This window comes from Myotis brandtii, unplaced genomic scaffold (genome assembly GCF_000412655.1).
Source record: "Myotis brandtii unplaced genomic scaffold, ASM41265v1 scaffold127, whole genome shotgun sequence".
In the NCBI taxonomy this organism is placed as follows: domain Eukaryota; kingdom Metazoa; phylum Chordata; class Mammalia; order Chiroptera; family Vespertilionidae; genus Myotis; species Myotis brandtii.
In genome coordinates, this window is record NW_005354464.1 from 1 (window position 1) to 18,183 (window position 18,183).

At 42.2% G+C, this 18,183-nt stretch overlaps 1 protein-coding gene across 1 annotated transcript in view; it reads right to left on the minus strand.

Annotated features, from left to right (window-relative positions):
* Positions 1–1,076: 1,076 nt before the first annotated feature.
* The window catches only part of LOC102251958 (PEX5-related protein), a gene marked incomplete at its 3' end in the record, with an annotated part of 103,528 nt that continues 86,421 nt past the window's right edge, over positions 1,077–18,183 (minus strand). Inside the window, exons 5-8 of the mRNA XM_014534205.1 lie at positions 17,550–17,661; positions 6,771–6,968; positions 2,693–2,816; positions 1,077–1,173 (exon numbers count right to left, since the gene is read on the minus strand). Of these exons, the coding sequence (XP_014389691.1) occupies positions 1,077–1,173; positions 2,693–2,816; positions 6,771–6,968; positions 17,550–17,661 (531 nt within the window). The remainder of the gene's footprint in view (positions 1,174–2,692; positions 2,817–6,770; positions 6,969–17,549; positions 17,662–18,183) is intronic.

Consider the following 18,183-nt stretch of genomic DNA (forward strand, 5'->3'; position numbering starts at 1 on the left):
TTACTAACTGTGGGTGCATAGACACTTTTCTTAATCTCACTGTGCCTTAGTTTCCCCACCTATAAAATAAGGCTAATATATTAACTCATAGAGCCATTTTTTTTCTGGATCAAATGAGCTAATATATGTACTTAGCATACATTTAATATTATTTTCTATTATCGTAATTATCCCTTTACTTCACCTCAGACATTATATTTATTCCTTTAGTTTCAATATCTTATCTAATAAACTCAAGAAAAAATTTCTGGCTTATTTCACTCCACCCATTTTATTTTCAACTAAATTGCAGAGTGCATGAATGTAGACACATTTCTTAAGAGATCTTTGTGGTTTTTAGACCCCAGCAGTACCCTTGAAAAGTGCTAGAATGAATTTGAAAAGATTGTAGGTGGTAACTAGTTAGAGACAAGTCAGTTACACTGTAGTTGAGAGTCAAGTGGTAGACAGGCCGGTCCTATTCCCACCCACTCCGACCAGTGATTAGTTGGAAAATAATTTTTACTTTACTGATACCCTTTGAAGGATCTTTAAAGTGAGGCCAATAATAATTCACAGGATTATCTCCGTATTAGATGTAACACATAAAAAGCACATAGTAAAGTCCAGAGATGGTAGCTTTTACTATGAATATTGCTGCTACTCCTCTAATTATTTATTCCTTCCCTGAAATGTATTTGAACGTGGCAATCAGGATCCTGATGCGTAAGTACCTTGTTCCACAGGCAGAGATGGAAATGAACATGCGAGATGTAATTTCCTCTTCTTTGTACTCTGCTACATCAATAGTGCTAATAATGGAGTAGTACAGAGTTTGTATTGCAAAGTCATGGGACAGTAAATGGTAGAAAAAGAAAAAAGTGCTAAGTACACAGTTAATGACTGACATCATTAACACATTTGTCAGTCAAATATATATATATTTTAAGCACCGAGACAGATAACTGAGTAAGAAAGCACATGCAAAAAAGGTATAGAAAACATACTTAAAACTTTTTGTGAACATTTAAATAAACTGTTTAAGATAGAAATGATCTATGAGAGAAGACGGGTTCCTTGAAGAGTTGCTCGGTTACCTGTGTTGGAGTCACTAATTCCAGCTCTGAAGCTGACTCGGCGTTCAGGGCGCTTTTCCCAGCACTCAGTTCAGGCTGGGATCTGTGCTCGGAGGACCTGAGGGGGGAATGAAGGAGACCGATGCACACTGAGAGGCAGTTAGCTAGAGAGCCAGCCGAGAAACCTAGAGAACTTGGATCATCGAGAGCTGCAGTAATAAAACTCTCACCAGAATTTTGATTAAAAATATAACTTTTATATGTTTTTATTTTAATGACCATCTTTGGAATTAAAAAAATTATCTTGATTGTTGAAAGTATTACAGATGTTCCCCTTTTTCCCCTATTGACCTCCTCCACCTCCAACACCCACCCCAGGCCTACTGCACTATTGTGTGCCCATATATGCATATAAGTTCTTTGGAATTTAAGTGGCTGTGACCTGCTAGGTGTTATTATCTCTGATTTAGAATTCAGTTAAATTATGGGCAAAAAGTAAATACATGTAATCTTGTTTTTGTTACAAAAAGTTCTGTTTTATTAAAAAGTATTGTTTTGGGGGTAGAGATTCTCACAAAGCATCTCAGGTGTGACTTAATCTTTATATAGAACATGAAATGTCATAATAAGCAGAGATGTGTGAGGGGCAATAGGAGATTGAAACATGTTGCCCTTTAGGAAGCTTTAAAAATATGGTAGCCCTGGCTGGTTTGGCTCAGTGGATAGAGCGTCGGCCTGCGGACTGAAGGGTCCCAGGTTCCATTCCAGTCAAGGGCATGTACCTTGGTTGCAGTCACATCCCCAGTAGGAGGTGTGCAGGAGGCAACTGATCAATGTTTCTCTCTCATCGATATTTCGTTTCTAACTCTCTATCCCTCTCCCTTCCTCTCTCTAAAAAAAAAAAAATTAATAAAATTATGGTAAAATTCAGGTAGCCAATTTTCTCATGGCCTCCATGGATTACCCTTAAATAGTACATTATCTAACAGTGATGACTAAGAAAGTCAGAAAAGGTTACCTGTGTAACCAGAAACATTTAATTTAACTATCATTCATGTAATATGTTAAATACACATGAATGTAAACACATGTATGCACCTATTTTGATCATCTCAATTACATGTTCAGAAAAGTATCAACACACATTGATATTATGAACCTACCAGAATCCTTATTGGCTGATTTATTTTTGGACAATTTAGATGGAAAATTTAGTTTTAGAGGGCACAGTAATTAACATCCTATATAATAAAAGCCTAATATGCAAATTGACTGAACAGCAGAACAACTGGTGGAAGGACTGGTCACTATGACATGCACTGACCACAAGGGAGCAGATGCTCAATGCAGGAGCTGCCCCCAGCCTGCAGGCCCCAGGCCAGCCAAGGTGGGTGCCAGCGGGGGAGCCCTGATGGCCCTGCCAGTCACCCCACAGATTGGCCCTGATCACCAGCCATGCCTAGGGACCCTACCCATGCATGAATTTTGTGCACCGGGCCTCTAGTTGATATATAAGGGGTTATACATGACACCAAGTATTTGGATTGACTTAACTCATTGGCTATTTCAGTACATGAGAGGAAAAACCCATACAGTGGACACTTAAATGGCTATTTCCTGATACTGAAATACCTTACCATAAGAGTTCTTTCGATCCAGTTCTAGAAGAGCATGATTTTCTCTCTGCCATTGGATGACCCTTGCTACTGCGATCTCCATGAAACTTAACATCGTCCCATTTTTCCAGTTGTGTTTGAATGTCTGTCAAGGACACAGGAAGGGAATGAGAGGGATAGGGGGAGAATATGAGGTGCAGAGAGAAGAAGAGAAACTGATTAAGGTTGAGAAGTGTTATTACAAGTGAACTTCACTCAACTGATATTTTCAAACCCCAAGACCAATTCTTTAAGGTCACATGAAAATTAAAACATGTGTAGCTAAATAAAAATGAGATCTATTAAGGAAATTCAATTGCATTTACAGTTAAACAATCAAGTTGTTTTACCTGAATTTGTTTCAAGAGCTATATGCATTCTGAATTCTGTGCATGAGGCCATGGAACCCTGTGGGAATGAGCACATGGAGTGCTGGGTCCTGTTGGCCTCTAGCTCAGACCATGGCTTTGAGGCATGCCTGGCATGTTTCTAGAAAGAAATTCTGTCTAAAGGAGGTGAGAAGAAACTAAAGCACCTTTCACAGCTTTTGTACAGACTGTGTAGTTTCTCACCAAAGAAAGGAATTAATAATGGGGATGGAGAGAAAGGAGAAAGCCAAGAGAATGCCAGACCATTTTCTCCCTGTGGCTTCATTCTTCCATCTGACCTAAAGTGTCCTTCTCTCTCATTAACAAGTGTGTGACTGTAAATAAACCACTTAAACCATCTTAGGTCCATTTTTTCCCATTAAGAAAAGAGAGGTTTGCTTTCTGTGTCCTCCAAAGTTCTTGAAATGAAACATTTTTATGACTTCTTACACAGGACATTTCCTCAGAAGCAGAGAAATTTAAGTCACATTTACATGTATATTGTGTTATATTATAACTAGAGGCCTAGTGCACGATTTTGTGCATGGGTGGGGTTCCTCAGCCTGGCCAGCGATCAGGGGCAATCAGGGCTGTTTGGGGCCGGCTGGCCAGGGGGAGGGACTGTGGGATGTTGGCTGGCTGTGGGAGATTGGCTGTGGAATCACACTGACCACCAGGGGGCAGCTCCTGTGTTGAGCGTCTGCCCCCTGGTGGTCAGTGCGTGTCATAGTGACTGGTCATAATGGTCAACGGTTGTTTAGGCTTTTATATATATAGATGTTTTCTATGATCTTTGGGTGAGGTCATCTATACCCATGAATGCGATATCCATTCACAGGCTTCAGATGTTCAAATCTCCATTTCCTGCTCAGCTCTCTCTCTCAAGTTCTAGATCTATACATTTAACAGTTGATTGGACATCTCCACAGAGAAATCCCAGTTTCCTCAAATACATGGTGGGGCTAATGTATTGTTTACAACTGTAATACAGTTGTAAGTACACAAAACACAGTTTATTCTTGCATTATTATTTGTTGATTATTGTATTATTTTCCATATGAACAACTGCAAACCTACTCTTGCCCCATCCTGTAAAACAGGTTCAAAACAACTCCAGAATTTCCACCTTGACTTCCTGCCTCCCTCTTTCCCTCTTGTATCCTTATCACAGAGTTCGGCACATTCTATATGTCTTCATTGCTGGCATACACGTGTCTACTTGGTCCACAAGTCCTACTCCCACTTCTTCATCTACGCATCCACCAGAAAAAAACGCTTTTTAAAGTAGAATCTGTTGAAGTCCTTCTTATGTGTAAAACCTTTCAACCCCGCCTTTCCCCCAAACTCAAGGGTATGGCATCCATTATCCCATTATCCCAGCCCCTAGTGACTCTCAGACTTATTCCTCACTGCTTGAATACTATCACAAATGTTTGTATTTGCTTGAAAGGATATTTTTGTGTGTTTGTCTATTTGTGTGTGAACCCCCTTCTCTTCTGCATCAGGAATGCCCTGTCCTTCTTTTCTCCCTCCCTCTGATCCATATTTTTCATCTGGAAAATTTCCACTCATCTGCAAGACTCTGCTCACATAGTACCTCCTATAAGACCTTCTACAACCCCCTGGCTGGGTCAGGGCTCTATGAAGGTGCTCTTTTTGGAAGTGACCTGGGCTTCCTTTCATTGCAACATATACACTAGTTTCCCCTTATCTTCAGGGGATACTTTCCAAGACCCTCAGTAGATGCCTGAAACAGTGGTTGGTACTGAACCCTATATGTACTATGTTCTTTCCTAATCACGTACACCTAAGATGAAGTTTAATGTAAAAAGTAGGCAATTTTATGCATAGAAGATTCATTCTTACCACAAACCTTAATAACCATGGCATATGCTTTTTTCCCCCTTTTCTTGTTAAATCAAGAACGTTCACCTTTTCACTTACAAGAGGAACTTAACGGATTCTCTTTGGCATATCCGAATTGCCAGCATCACTATGCTTCTGCTTTGGGCCCATTATTAAGTAAATAAGAGGTCCTTGGACACAGGCACTGCAATACGGAGACAGTCAATCTGATAACTGAGTCAGCTACTAAAGGACTAAGGGGCAGGGAGCAGCTATGGTGTGGAGAGGCTGGACAGAGGGGTGATTCACATCCTTGGCGGGATGGAGCCAGAGCCCTGGAGACCTCATTATGCTTCTCAGAATGGCATGCTATTGAAAACTTATTAATTGATGATTTCTGGAATTTTCCACTTAACATTTTCGGACTGGTAACTGACACTTCAGAAAGTGAAACTGCAAATTCGGGGGACTACTGTGGTGCATATTTTATTATAATCAATTAATCATTTTTCTATCTCTCCACTGGAGTGTGAACTTACTAAGTGAGAATGTAAGCTTAATGAAGGCAGAGAGCTTATATTATTTATCTTTGTATTCCTAGCACATAGTATGGAACATGGTAGGCATTCAGAGAAATGTTTACTGAACAAATGAATAAATTAATTCATGACCATCTAACATGTACACGTGGCAGTGCTCGGCAACTCCACATATCTTTCCCCTTTAATCTTCACAACCTACGGATAGGTTGCTAATATGTTAATTTTATGACTATTTACCCATACACATACACACCAGCCAGCCTCAGCCTGGAGAGATACATGTTTCCTTCGGCTTTCTAAAATGCCTGCCACCTTCATTCTCCCGAGAAAGGAGCGTTTGACTGTTTCCACGTGCTGAGGTTAAGCTCTCCTTTCTCAGGAAGATGTACAGTGGTTAAAAGCACGGGCTTTGAAGTTAATTAGAGCTGGCCTCAAATTCCAGTTCTTCATACTAACTGAGATTTTGGGCAAGTTATTTAAATTTGAAAACCTGGTTCCTCACTTATTTCAAAGAGTTGGGATGAATTAAAGGGCTAATATATGTAAATCATTACATATATTAGCACAGTCCTGGACATCATAAACCAGTGATGGCGAACCTTTTGAGCTCGGCGTGTCAGCATGTTGAAAAACCCTAACTTAACTCTGGTGCCGTGTCACATATAGAAATCTTTTGATATTTGCAACCATAGTAAAACAAAGATTTATATTTTTGATATTTACTTTATATATTTAAATGCCATTTAACAAAGAAAAAATCAACCAAAAAAATGAGTTCGCGTGTCACCTCTGACACGCGTGTCATAGGTTCGCCATCACTGTCATAAACCATCAATAAATGGTAACGGCTATTGTATTGAATGTATCTCTATGCATATTACATGTCACCATTCTGCTGGGCTGTTCCTGAACCTAGTGTTAGAGTTGTTTTCCTCTCCTCTCCTGTTCTCTCTCTCTCTCTCTCTCTCTCTCTCTCTCTCTCTCTCTCTCTCTCCTTCTCCCCTGGCTCTCTCTAGACTGAATGCTCCTAGAGAGAAATATTCGTGTCTGATTTTTGCTCCAATGCCTAGTATGGTGCCTTCCATCTATCAAGAGCGCAATACATGTGGGTTGAATAAATAAATGACTGAATCCATATCAGTTATGCAAAGCCACTTAACTCAAGCACAAAAGACGAGTGTCCTGCCATTTTCTATGTGGAATTAATCCTTTCTACTCCTTTGCCCATGGTTTTAATGCCATTTGTGGAACGTCCTCGTGTCAAGGCAAGGGTGAGCAGCAACAGACACTTAGCTATTGCCTCACCTAAATCTAAGGATGCCGTCTCCGGGCCTCGAAGAGGCTGCGGGCCCCTCTGTTCAGCCTCCGCACCTATGAGATCAGCTCCATCAGCCTTCTTCTTGAGGGATGCGGTTTTCGATGAGGCCTCCAGCTTCTTGGCTTTGGTTTGGGTTTGTGAGACGGGTTCACTCAGGTCGAGGAGGTCTAAGCCTGTGGTCAACACTGTGAGAGACGGAAGAGGTTAAGACAAGCCCACTCAGGGCTCTGAAGTCACTGTTAAAAAGGAGGCTTCGGTGGGTGCAGAAGGAATTTGTGTTTGTAGTGTAGGTTAGAAGCACCAAAGTAAGTTAGCTCACCACTGATTTATAAAGACAGTCTCATTTATATGGGGAAGTTTGCTGCCTGTTCTTTGTATTTCTCATGGTACAAATCCGCAAAGCGGGGTTTAGATCAGCCCTCACCAGCGATGAAGGTTTGAATTGAAATTCAAGTGATGAAATTGAATCTGAGTTCAGGTACCATTTACTTGGCTTTGCTTGATTTATAGAGGTTTATTTTAGAGTGCAGTTTTTTTTTTTCCCAGAGAAGAGTCAATCTAGCCTTTGCAGGGATATGCTTACGAAACAGTTATGAGGATGACTTGGGCAAGTTTCTGAATGTCTTTGTTTTAATTTCAAGTGACTAAAGCAAACACTGTACAAAAAGAATGCTGCTAATTATCTTCTATTTGATTAAGCAATTCAATCAGAAAATGGCTTGCTGTTTGGGCTCAACTAGAGAGGTGTTTTATAATCCATAGTTGATGAATAGGTACACATGTTAATGACTTTGCTGCTTAATATGCAAATTTAAATTTCAATGTAACAAATCATAAAACGGTTAGACTTTTACTTCCTAGCAAGTTGATTACATTGTATTAAACACTGTAATGTAGGCAGCAATAATAATCTGTTCAAGTGCAAACGAGGCAAATGAGAATTTAAAAGGCAAGCTTTGAAACTCTTCATCCCTCTTGCTCTTACAGTGCAAGGGACCAGTGTTTGACTAGCTTAGTGGTCGGCAAACTCATTAGTCAACAGAGCCAAATATCAACAGTACGATTGAAATTTCTTTTGAGAGCCAAATTTTTTAAACTTAAACTATATAGGTAGGTGCATTGTTATTAACTTAATTAGGGTACTCCTAAGGCTTAGGAAGAGCCACACTCAAGGGGCCAAAGAGCCGCATGTGGCTCGCGAGCGCAGTTTGCCGACCACTGGCTAGCTAGCTCATTGTGAGAAGTGGAAACTTCCAATCAGAGAAGCTCCCTTCCGCCGTACCTGAGGCTGGCTTCTGAACCGGCTTGCTGGCTTCCTGGCCAAGGATCTCCTCACCCAGCTAGCTTAGAAACGCCGCCAAGGTGACAGTAAAACTCCTGGAGTTAGCCCTTTCGGCACCCTCTACAAGGATCGTACCCCTCCTCTTTGGTCTCCCAACTTTTCCTTTTGGTAGAAAATGGATTTCTGTTGATGTCTCAGCTCTCCTCCATCTGCTTCCCCCTTGCACTCAAGGCAGGTTCAGGGCTCAAATGAGCTCACAATCAGGATTTCTTTTTTAGAAACATATTTTTATTGCTTTTAGAGAGGAAGGGAGAGGGGGAGAGAGATAGAAACATCAATGATGAGAGAATCATTGACCAGCTGCCTGCTGCATGCCCCACACTGGGGATCGAGCCTACAACCTGGGCTTGTGCCCTGACCAGGAATCGAACCGCGACCTCCTGGTTCATAGGTCGACACTCAACCACTGAGCCATGCCAGCTGGGCAGGGTTTCTTTAGTGCTGCACTGTCCTCATGAGTTAAGCATCCCTATGGGATCCTTAAGACAGTGTGCCAAGCTTTCCTCTCCATGATTTTGTCTTCTGATTTCAATGACAAATCACAGTGGCTGCATGTTGATGGTGATGTAGAAGACCTGGCTGTACCACTGCTTAGCTGTGTGATTTGGAGTAAGTTTCTTGACTGCTCTGAGTTTTAGTGTTATCATTTGAAAAATGTGGAATTAATAGTCTGTCTTTAAGGCATGATACAGAGATTTAATTCTCTAATTCGTAAATAGAATGTGTGAAACAGAAGGCACACTGTAGGTACTGGATACATGTTATCGTCATTCTTGGGTGGCCAATGCCTGATGCTTTTCTTTCCTTTTCCTTTTTGTTGGTCTCCTCCTAGTTTCCCTGATTTCAGGCAGGAACCAGCTCCAGACACTGACAGAAAGAGGAAAAACCACTGGGAATAAAGTGGAGGATGAGACAGAGATAATGGTTCTACAGCAGATGCTATGAGGTACATTTATCATAAAATGGTCTGAAAGTGTCAGCTTATCTCATCCGAGTGTTCTGATGAGATGGGAGCCACTTTGTGATGCAAAGATGCTGTGAGAGCTGAGGAGTGTTTGTGGCTTTCAGAGCGGAGCCGCCTGGCTTGATGGCTACGATTTAAGCGTGGCACGCAGCCCAGATAGGAGAGGACGCCACACATGTCATATCCTTTGAATGTTTAATCAAAAATTTCCAGGCCACTGGTGTGTCGGCAGGGATCCTAGACCCATGATTTCCTTCTAATAGAAGGAAAGAAGTGGAATACAGTCTCTGGAACGCCATATATGTCTTCCTACTGATTGTAAAAACAATTAGGAATCAGTCACTTGCTCCCACACTTCTTCTAGGAGCAAATGATACAGGACTCATCTACTTGTATAAGGGAAGTATGTTTGCTATAAATAATAACTGGTGAATATTAATTTAGTTCTATATCTGCTTCTCACCATTCAGAATAAATGAATTATTAAAATAGTGAACTTCGAATTCAAGCTTGGCTCAGTAACATTCCTTCCCTCTCCAAACTGTCCTCAGCACTTCCTGTGTTTGTTCGGAGCTCTCTCTCTCTCTCTCTCTCTCTCTCTCTCTCTCTCTCTCTTCCTTTGTTCTTCTCCCAGCAAATGGGAAACAAATGCTCAGCACACACAAGAGGCCTTATTCGGTGCCTGGTTGATGAAGGGAGTGGCCTGAAGTTGCATAGAAAACTTTGAATCGGAGAGAATTCCAGAACCACAATTTCAGAAGCATAGAAGGATGGGTGCAGCTTTTCACTTCTTGGAGGAAGACAAAGCACATTTTAGGGTGCGTGCATGTGGGCTTCAAAGACTACCTTGGCACAGAAGGGGGTGTCTGCGCTGCTGATTTTCTTAGCCCAATTTAAAAGATTCTCTTAGGTGTATGAAGGTTTTGGTTTCAGAATCAGTGTGTTTCAATTAAGATAACCAGCTCTTATAGTGGATGTGAAAATGTTTGTGTGCAAGGGGCGTGTGTGTGTGTGTGTGTGTGTGTGTGTGTGTGTGAATGAGAGGAGGGGAAGAAAGAGAGAGGAAGAAGGGAAAGAGAGAGAGAGAGAGAGAGAGAGAGAGAGAGAGAGAGAGAGAGAGGCTTGATGATGCTATGCTATTGGCTTTGGAGATGGAGGAAGGGACCACAAACAAAGGAATTGCAAGTACCCTGTAGAAGTTTGGAAAAGTCAATGAAATGACTTCTCCCTTAGAGCCTCCAGGAGGAATGCAGCCCTGCCAACACCTTGATTTTGGGCCTGCTGACTTAGAATTGTAGGGAAATACATTTGTGTTGTTGTAAGCTACTAAATTTGCGGTAATTTGTTACAATAGGAAACTCAAACACCTGATAGCACGTTGCCCATAAGAGGATTCAAACACAGGCCCTGCCACTCCCCAGTGTATGTTCTTCCCCACTCCTCTTTACCCTTGATCTGAACCTGGAGGCAACGGGCTAATTCTATTGATGTGGCTTTGATTATTTTTTGCTTAGCTCCCAATTACTTGGCAAATTGGGTAGTCTGAGGCATAATTTAAATAGTAGGCAATTCCAGAAACTTTTGTTTTTATAACCTAATTTCATTCTATTCCTGAAGATAGAATACATAAGTATCTGTACCCATCTATTTCAAGGACACCTGATTGAGGATCACACCCTGTTGAACTGGAGGACTCCCTCAGGGCACGGCAGATGTTTATGAATACTAGATTACATGGGCCCTGGGAGGTGAGGCTGCTTAAAACAGTTAGAATAAAATAGCACCTCTAATGAAGCCCTGATTTGATACTTAGATGGGACACACATGCTATTAACACCACTACAGTATAATGAGCCTCAGGCTTTTAGTGAATTTCTCTAAAGAAATAAATCTACATGGAGTGGTCAGAGAGGACGAATCAGAGGACAACCCTGACATGCAGTCACAGAACACGCTACAGGGAGCCCATAGGATCTCTGTTCTGTTCTATAAGATTCATTTAACATAGTGGCTTCAAAGCAAAGTCCTTTCAGGAAGCATTTTGCCAGTGATGTAAAATAGATAAATTAGACCCAAATAATTCAAGCAACTTTTGCCTTTTTATTGGAATATGTAATTAATGCTACTTCCCAAATTTCTATGTTCTCTCTAGAGGCATGCCATTTGATTCATGGCTACTTGGGCTTCATAAATATCCTATATAACAGCGGTCACCAACCAGTGGTCCGCGGACCACTGGTGGTCCACAAGGTCTGAAAGTTTGGCGACTGCTGCTATATAATAAAAGCCTAATATGCTAAGTGTCTGGTCATTTGGTCGGCCTTTCAACCAAGCAAATGACATGCTAAGGCTACTCAACCGCTTGCTGTGATGTGCACTGGCCACCAGGGGGCAGACACTCCGACCGGTAGGTTAGCTTGCTGCTGGGGTCCGGCCCATTGGAACTGAGCGAGACAGGCTGGACATGCCCTGGAGCCCTCCTGCAGTCCTTCCCTGACTGGCCAACCTTCTGCATCCTTCCCCGGCCCTGATTGTGCACTGGTGGGGTCCCTCCGCCTTATCTGCACCCTGTCACAATCCGGGACTCCTGGGGGGGGGGATGTTTTGGAGAGCTAGTTTTGGTCTGACAGTGGAATGACTGGTCTCTATGAAGCACACTGACTACCAGGGGCAGACGGTCAACATAGGAGCTACCCTCTGGTGGTCAGTGCGCTCCCATAGGGGGAGCGCTACTCAGCCAGAAGCTGGGTTCACAGCTAGCAAGCACAGCAGCAGTGGTGGGAACCTCTCCCACCCCCACGGCAGCGCTAAGGATGTCCTACTGCTGGCTTGGGCCCACTCCCTGCGGGCAGTGGGCCTAAGCCATCAGTTGGACATCCCCTGAGGGCTCCTGGACTGTGAGAGAGCACAAGCTGGGCTGAGGGAACCCCCCCCCCCCCCCCAAGTGCATGAATTTCATGCACCAGACACCGGGCCTCTAGTGTATTTTGAAAATATTACACTAATTTTGTAGTTAAGATATTTAATTAGCTGATGGGGGGTGGTGGTCAATTGGGGAAAAAGGAGACATATGTAAAACTTTAGACAATAAAAAAAAGATATTTAATTAGGTGGCTGTTTTGGAATTATGAATTTTGTTAAGAGTTCTTCTTCCTTACACATAGGAATCTCTTGTACTAGTATAGGTATTGTCTACAGGCCCCATTTCAAAGAGTGAGATTACTATTTTTTAAACCATAAAAAATCTTTCTTATATAGTAACTGTCTACCTAATGGATCAAGTTTATGGATACAATTCTTTTAGATTATGATATTGATAAATGCAAACCAAGTAATGATTTTTCTTGGGTCTTAGAAGAATCTTTCCTGTACTTAGACATATATTAGATTTTTGGGGGAAGAATACAGACAAGTTATTATTGCAAGACATATAATAATTATTTGCCCTATAATATAATCACTATCTTAACATATCTATTGTATAATTACTTTCAGAACATTTAACATATGCATCTGTGTATAATTTATTTGCCATATTTAAATCAAGGATATTAGCAATGATCTTGGCCTACCTACCACCTATGGATACAGTTTGAGAAGGTCAAAGAATTAGCTATCTACCTAGGTTACAGATAAGTTAAAGATGATTTAGATTGTTAATAGCAAAGAAAACAAAAAACACCCTTATTTGATCAGCTTGAAATTGTCATCATTGGATGACAAGAAGTGTGTAGAAAAACAAGCAGAAGGCAAAGATCCCTGAAATACTTAAGAAAAAATTATAATTTAGAATGCCTATGAGGCAAAAAGATTGATATGTATTTTTAGGGTCAATAGAGAAAAAAACCCAACTCATTATTTAATTGATGTTTGGAAGAGATGAATATTTCTTATATTGTTTATTTTGTGTTAATTTATATAATATATTCCTTAAACATTTAAGTAAATGCCAAGATGGTAGCACACTGACTTTAATTTTTCATTGGAATAGCCAGAATAAATGCCTCTCATCTTATCTAATAAAAGAGAAACATGAAAATTGACCATCCCCCCCCCCCCTGCTACACTCACAAGCCACGCCCACCAGCCAATCAGGAGTGAGTATGCAAATAAACCCAATCAAGATGGCAGCGGCCACAGATCTGGAGCAAACAGGAGGCTTGGGTTGCCCCTGGTGATGGAGGAAGCCAAGCTTCCTGCCTGCCCTGGCGGGCTGTGGGCTCTGCTCAAGGCTACAAAGTTTCAATTATAGAAGATAAATAAATCCCAGATACCTGCTTCCAGCTGCTGTGGCCTCCGCTCAAGGAGGGTCTGGGAGCCTGGGTTGCCTGGGGCCATGGCCAGCCTGCAAACATCTCTCAACCCCTCACCCAGGCTGGCCAGGCACCCCAGTGGGGACCCCCACCCTGAAGGGGCTGTGGCCAGCCTGAAAACAGCCCTTAGCCCCTCACCCAGGCTGGCCAGGCACCCCATGGGGACCCCCACCCTGAAGGGGGTGTGGCCTGCCTGCAAACAGCCATCAGTCCCTCACCCTGGCTGGCCAGGCACCCAGTTGGGACCCCCACCCTGAAGGGAGTGTGGCCAGCTTGAAAACAGCCCTCAGCCCCTCACCCAGGCTGGCCACGCCCCCCCCAGCGGGGACTCTCACTCCATGGGGGCATGGCCAGCCTGAAAACCCCCACAGGCCTCTCACCCAGACCACCCCACGTCCCAAGGGAACCCCCACCCTGATCCGGGACACCCTTCAGGGCCAATCAGCCAGACCCCACCCGTGCACCAGGCCTCTATTCTATACTAATAAAAGGGTAATATACTAATTAGACTGGGAGACCTTCCAGGAGACCTTCCGGACATTCTTCTGGACAAAGCCATGGTGGCAGGGCTGAGGTAGAGGCAGTTAGAGGCCAAGAAGGGAGGGCAGTTGTGGGTGATCAGGCTGGTGGGGGTCGGGGCCATTAGGGTTAAGCAAACCAGCAGGGGGCCAGTTGGGGGCAATAGGTCATCAGTGGGGGTCAGTTGGAGGTGATCAGGATAGCAGGGGGGCAGTTTGGAGTGAGCTGGCCAGCAGGGGGGCAGTTGGGGGTGATCAGGCCGGCAGGCAGAGGGATTAGGGGCAATGAGGCAGGCAGGCAGGCAGGTGAGCAGTTAGGAGCCAGCAGTCCCGGATTGTGAGAGGGATGTCCGACTGCTGGTTTAGGCCCGATCCCTGTAAACCGGCAGTAGGACATCCTTCGAGGGGTCCCAGATTGGAGAGGGTGCAGGCCGGGCTGAGGAACACCCACTCCCCTGTGCATGAATTTCATGCACAGGGCCACTAGTCTTAATATAAGGTTCTTCAAATTTCAGCTTGATTGACTTGGTACAAACATGAAGCAGGGTTTCTTCCATATTTTACTCCAAGTTTGTTTAATATCCCTTTGAAGTATAATGCCTAGAATGTCATATACAATGACTGTCCTGATTTCTCAATGTAATTTCATGCTATTCTATAAAATGACAATGTTCCATTTTAAAATTATTCTTTTTATTAAACATTTGGAAAGAAAATGGTAACTCTATCTCTTGCCTAAAAAATTTAACTGTAAACTTATTGGAACAAATTAAAAATTCTTTCCAGGATGCTTGAATGCTAAAACTTTTTCTGTTTAAAGATGTGATTTATGTTGCATATTGAGATGTAAATTGTAGTTTTGTAATAATAATAAAAAAGAACTATATTCCTTAGGGATTAAAAACATATAGTGTTTCTGCCTTGAGATATAATTTTTAAGATTAAAAAGCACACTATCAAATAAGAGTCTTCCTTCAGGATCAGAATCTGTGGGACCCAGATGTACTGAATGCTGAGGCTGAGAAAAGGAAAATCCAGCCTCAAAATATCACTTTTCCCAACCCCCTACTTTGAGGGCATTATGGATTGAGTTGTGTTCCCCCCAAAACTCATCTGTTGAAGTTAACCCCCAGTGCCTCAGAAGGTGATAGGGTCGCCCTGGCTGGTTTGGCTCAGTGGATAGAGCGTCAGCCTGCGGACTGAAGGGTCCCAGTTTCGATTCCGGTCAAGGGCATGTACCTTGGTTGCGGGCACATTCCCACTAGGGGGTGTGCAGGAGGCAGCTGATCGATGTTTCTCTCTCATCGATGTTTCTGACTCTATCCCTCAACCTTCCTCTCTGTAAAAAGTCAATAAAATATATTTTTTTAAAAAGAAGGTGATAGGGTCAATGGAGATATAATTAGTTAAGATGATTCATGATGGAGTAGGGCCTACCTACTGGTATCCTTATAAAAAGGGGAAACTTTTAGACTTCTCTTCCCCAGAAAGAGACACACACAGGAATAATGTCAGGTGAAGATTCCAGTTATGCTGCGCAGGAGGCAGCTGAATGTTTCTCTCTCATCGATGTTTCTGACTCTATCCCTCAACCTTCCTCTCTGTAAAAAGTCAATAAAATATATTTTTTTAAAAAGAAGGTGATAGGGTCAATGGAGATATAATTAGTTAAGATGATTCATGATGGAGTAGGGCCTACCTACTGGTATCCTTATAAAAAGGGGAAACTTTTAGACTTCTCTTCCCCAGAAAGAGACACACACAGGAATAATGTCAGGTGAAGATTCCAGTTATGCTGCCACAAGCCCAGGAACTGCCAGAAACCAGAAGAGAGGCCTAGGAGAGCTCCTTCCCAAGCACCTCAGAGGGAGAATGGTCCTACTGACCTTGATTTTGTAGTTCTGGGTTCCAGAACTGGGAGACAATACATTTCTCTTGTTTAATCTATGGAGTTTGTGATATTTTGCCATGGCAATCCTAAGAAACTAATAATAGAGGCAATACTGTAGGTACTGGGATTGCAGGAGATGACACATTCTTTTGATATTTCCCTCCAATATTTCACAGGTCTCTCCTATGTTAGAAAAACCAAGGGAAAGTAGCTTTTGAGCCAAATATCATGTGGCTCTTTCTGGTGGGCTCCTCCTAAGTGACTTAGTTGTAGCATCTTCTGGATTCTTCTGGGGGCAGCTCTACAGTTTTGGAGGGGAAACTCCAGTTTCAGAGATCAGGAGGCTGACTCTGATCGGATAGCATGTGAATTTACCCAATTTCCTGCCTAAAATGCAGCAAACACAATTTCATTTGCTTGATTACTCCAAGTGATAGCTGAGTGTAGAAAATGACTGCTTTGGTGTGACATACAGAAAGTTAATGCATTTGAAAAGGGAAGTGTTGGGTGTCCTGTTTTTGAACTGATAGCTAACAGGAATGGTAATACCTGTTGAGCTCACTTGGAGTTAAGACTTACATAGATTGCTTCGTTTAGTCTTCCCAAGTAACCTAGAAGATCTAGATCTTACTATTATTAGATGGATGAGGAAGTAGACCTAGTTAAGCAACTTGCCCGAGGACACTGAGCTGCTAAGTGGCCGAGCTGAGATTTGAAATTATGAACTTTGACCCCAGAGACTGTAGACAACACTCCCACAAAAGTGTCTCTGTCTTGTATTAGTTACTTTTGTTGTTATAATTTTTAGCACCTGTTTAAAAAAATCACAATTTCCTTTACCTGTGATTTTGTTTACGTACTTAAGCGTATAACGAAAATATAGCAGGCAACAGTCAGCTGAGGACACCATGGGAGATGGAAGGAATTTAACAAGACAGGATGTGATTATCACCTCCTTTCTCCGTCAAATTCTCTCCCGCAACCTAACATAACCTTTGTTCTTTGATTCTGAACATCATTTTCTCATTCTTATTTGAACAACATGCCTTTGAATGTGAATGCTGACTGAATGAAATCAATGCTGAAAGCTGCCTCTGATATCCAAGGTGAAAATTAGCTTTTGAGTCAAATCTTTTGTTGCTCCCTCAGGGTGGGCCCTACCTAAGTGACTTAGTTTTAGTATCAATGAGAATTGGAAAATGCAGAGGGTACTTGAGGAGGTGGCATTCATACCTGAGGCCTCTTACATCCCTCAGTGGATGAATACTTGTTAGTGCCTATAATATCCCAAGTCTCTAAGACATTTTAGTTGTCATTTCAATCCACTTGAAGGGGTGGCCTATATTTTTACTTTACTCGACTTTTGTCAGACAAAGTATTTCCAGGCAGAACTTGAAAACCCTTACTCTGAAATAGATGCTTTTGTTTTAAAGGTTTCCTACTGTGATGTGACTTGAGGTGAGATGTAAATACGAAAATACGTATGGAAAAACCATTCATTGCTAATAGTGGCACGCTAATGTTCAGCAACACTGGTTGTGTAATATATATACATCGCAGTTTCTTACAGCAGAATGAAAAGTGATTCATTGGCTTATGTTGAATAATAAATGTTCTAAAGTTTTAGTCAGTTGCAAACATTTTTCTCCAGTTAAAATGCATTGTGGGAAGAAAACGTGTATTTTACTTCAGTGAAAATGAACTCCACCCGAGGATCAGTTAAAAGTGAAAGAATTACCAGCTGTGTTGGACGTTACTGGCCTTGCTATTGCCTCCGATTTGGTTTCACAGAGAAAGTCATCGATGGAGGGACTCAGGAGGGGTCTGCTTTCTTGCTGTTCATTCACCAGCTGAGAACAAATGAACACAGGTGTCACAGGCCGTGTTAAACTGCAGAATCAGATAAGTTAAAATGCAGCCTTGCAACAAAATAAGAAGAGCAAGCCTACCAAAAAATAAACCAATAAATAATAGGGCAGGGGCAAGAAAGAAAAAAAAATACCAGGATGGGGAATGAGCCTTTTAGCATTGTGAACATTTTCAATGCAGCCAACTTCAATTTTTAAAGCTCAAGCCTTTTTTCCTTCTCCTAGGACAGTTTTAGAATTATTCACTACTTTCCATATGTAGGAAATAATACCTATTGAATCACTGTCCCTAAGGACCAATCCCACTCTTCCCTTGGACCTTAAGCTCCTACTAAGACCTGGAATGGTGGCTTTTGATTTTGAGAAAACACATTCTGTTTAGGACTAGCCAGTCAGTGTTTTGTGGTGACAGCACATGCATCTGTGTGTGGGGATAAACACTCCTTTCTCCCTCTTTAAAAGCTCAAGTCACCTACTGGCGCTCACCCTTACTTACACTTCCTT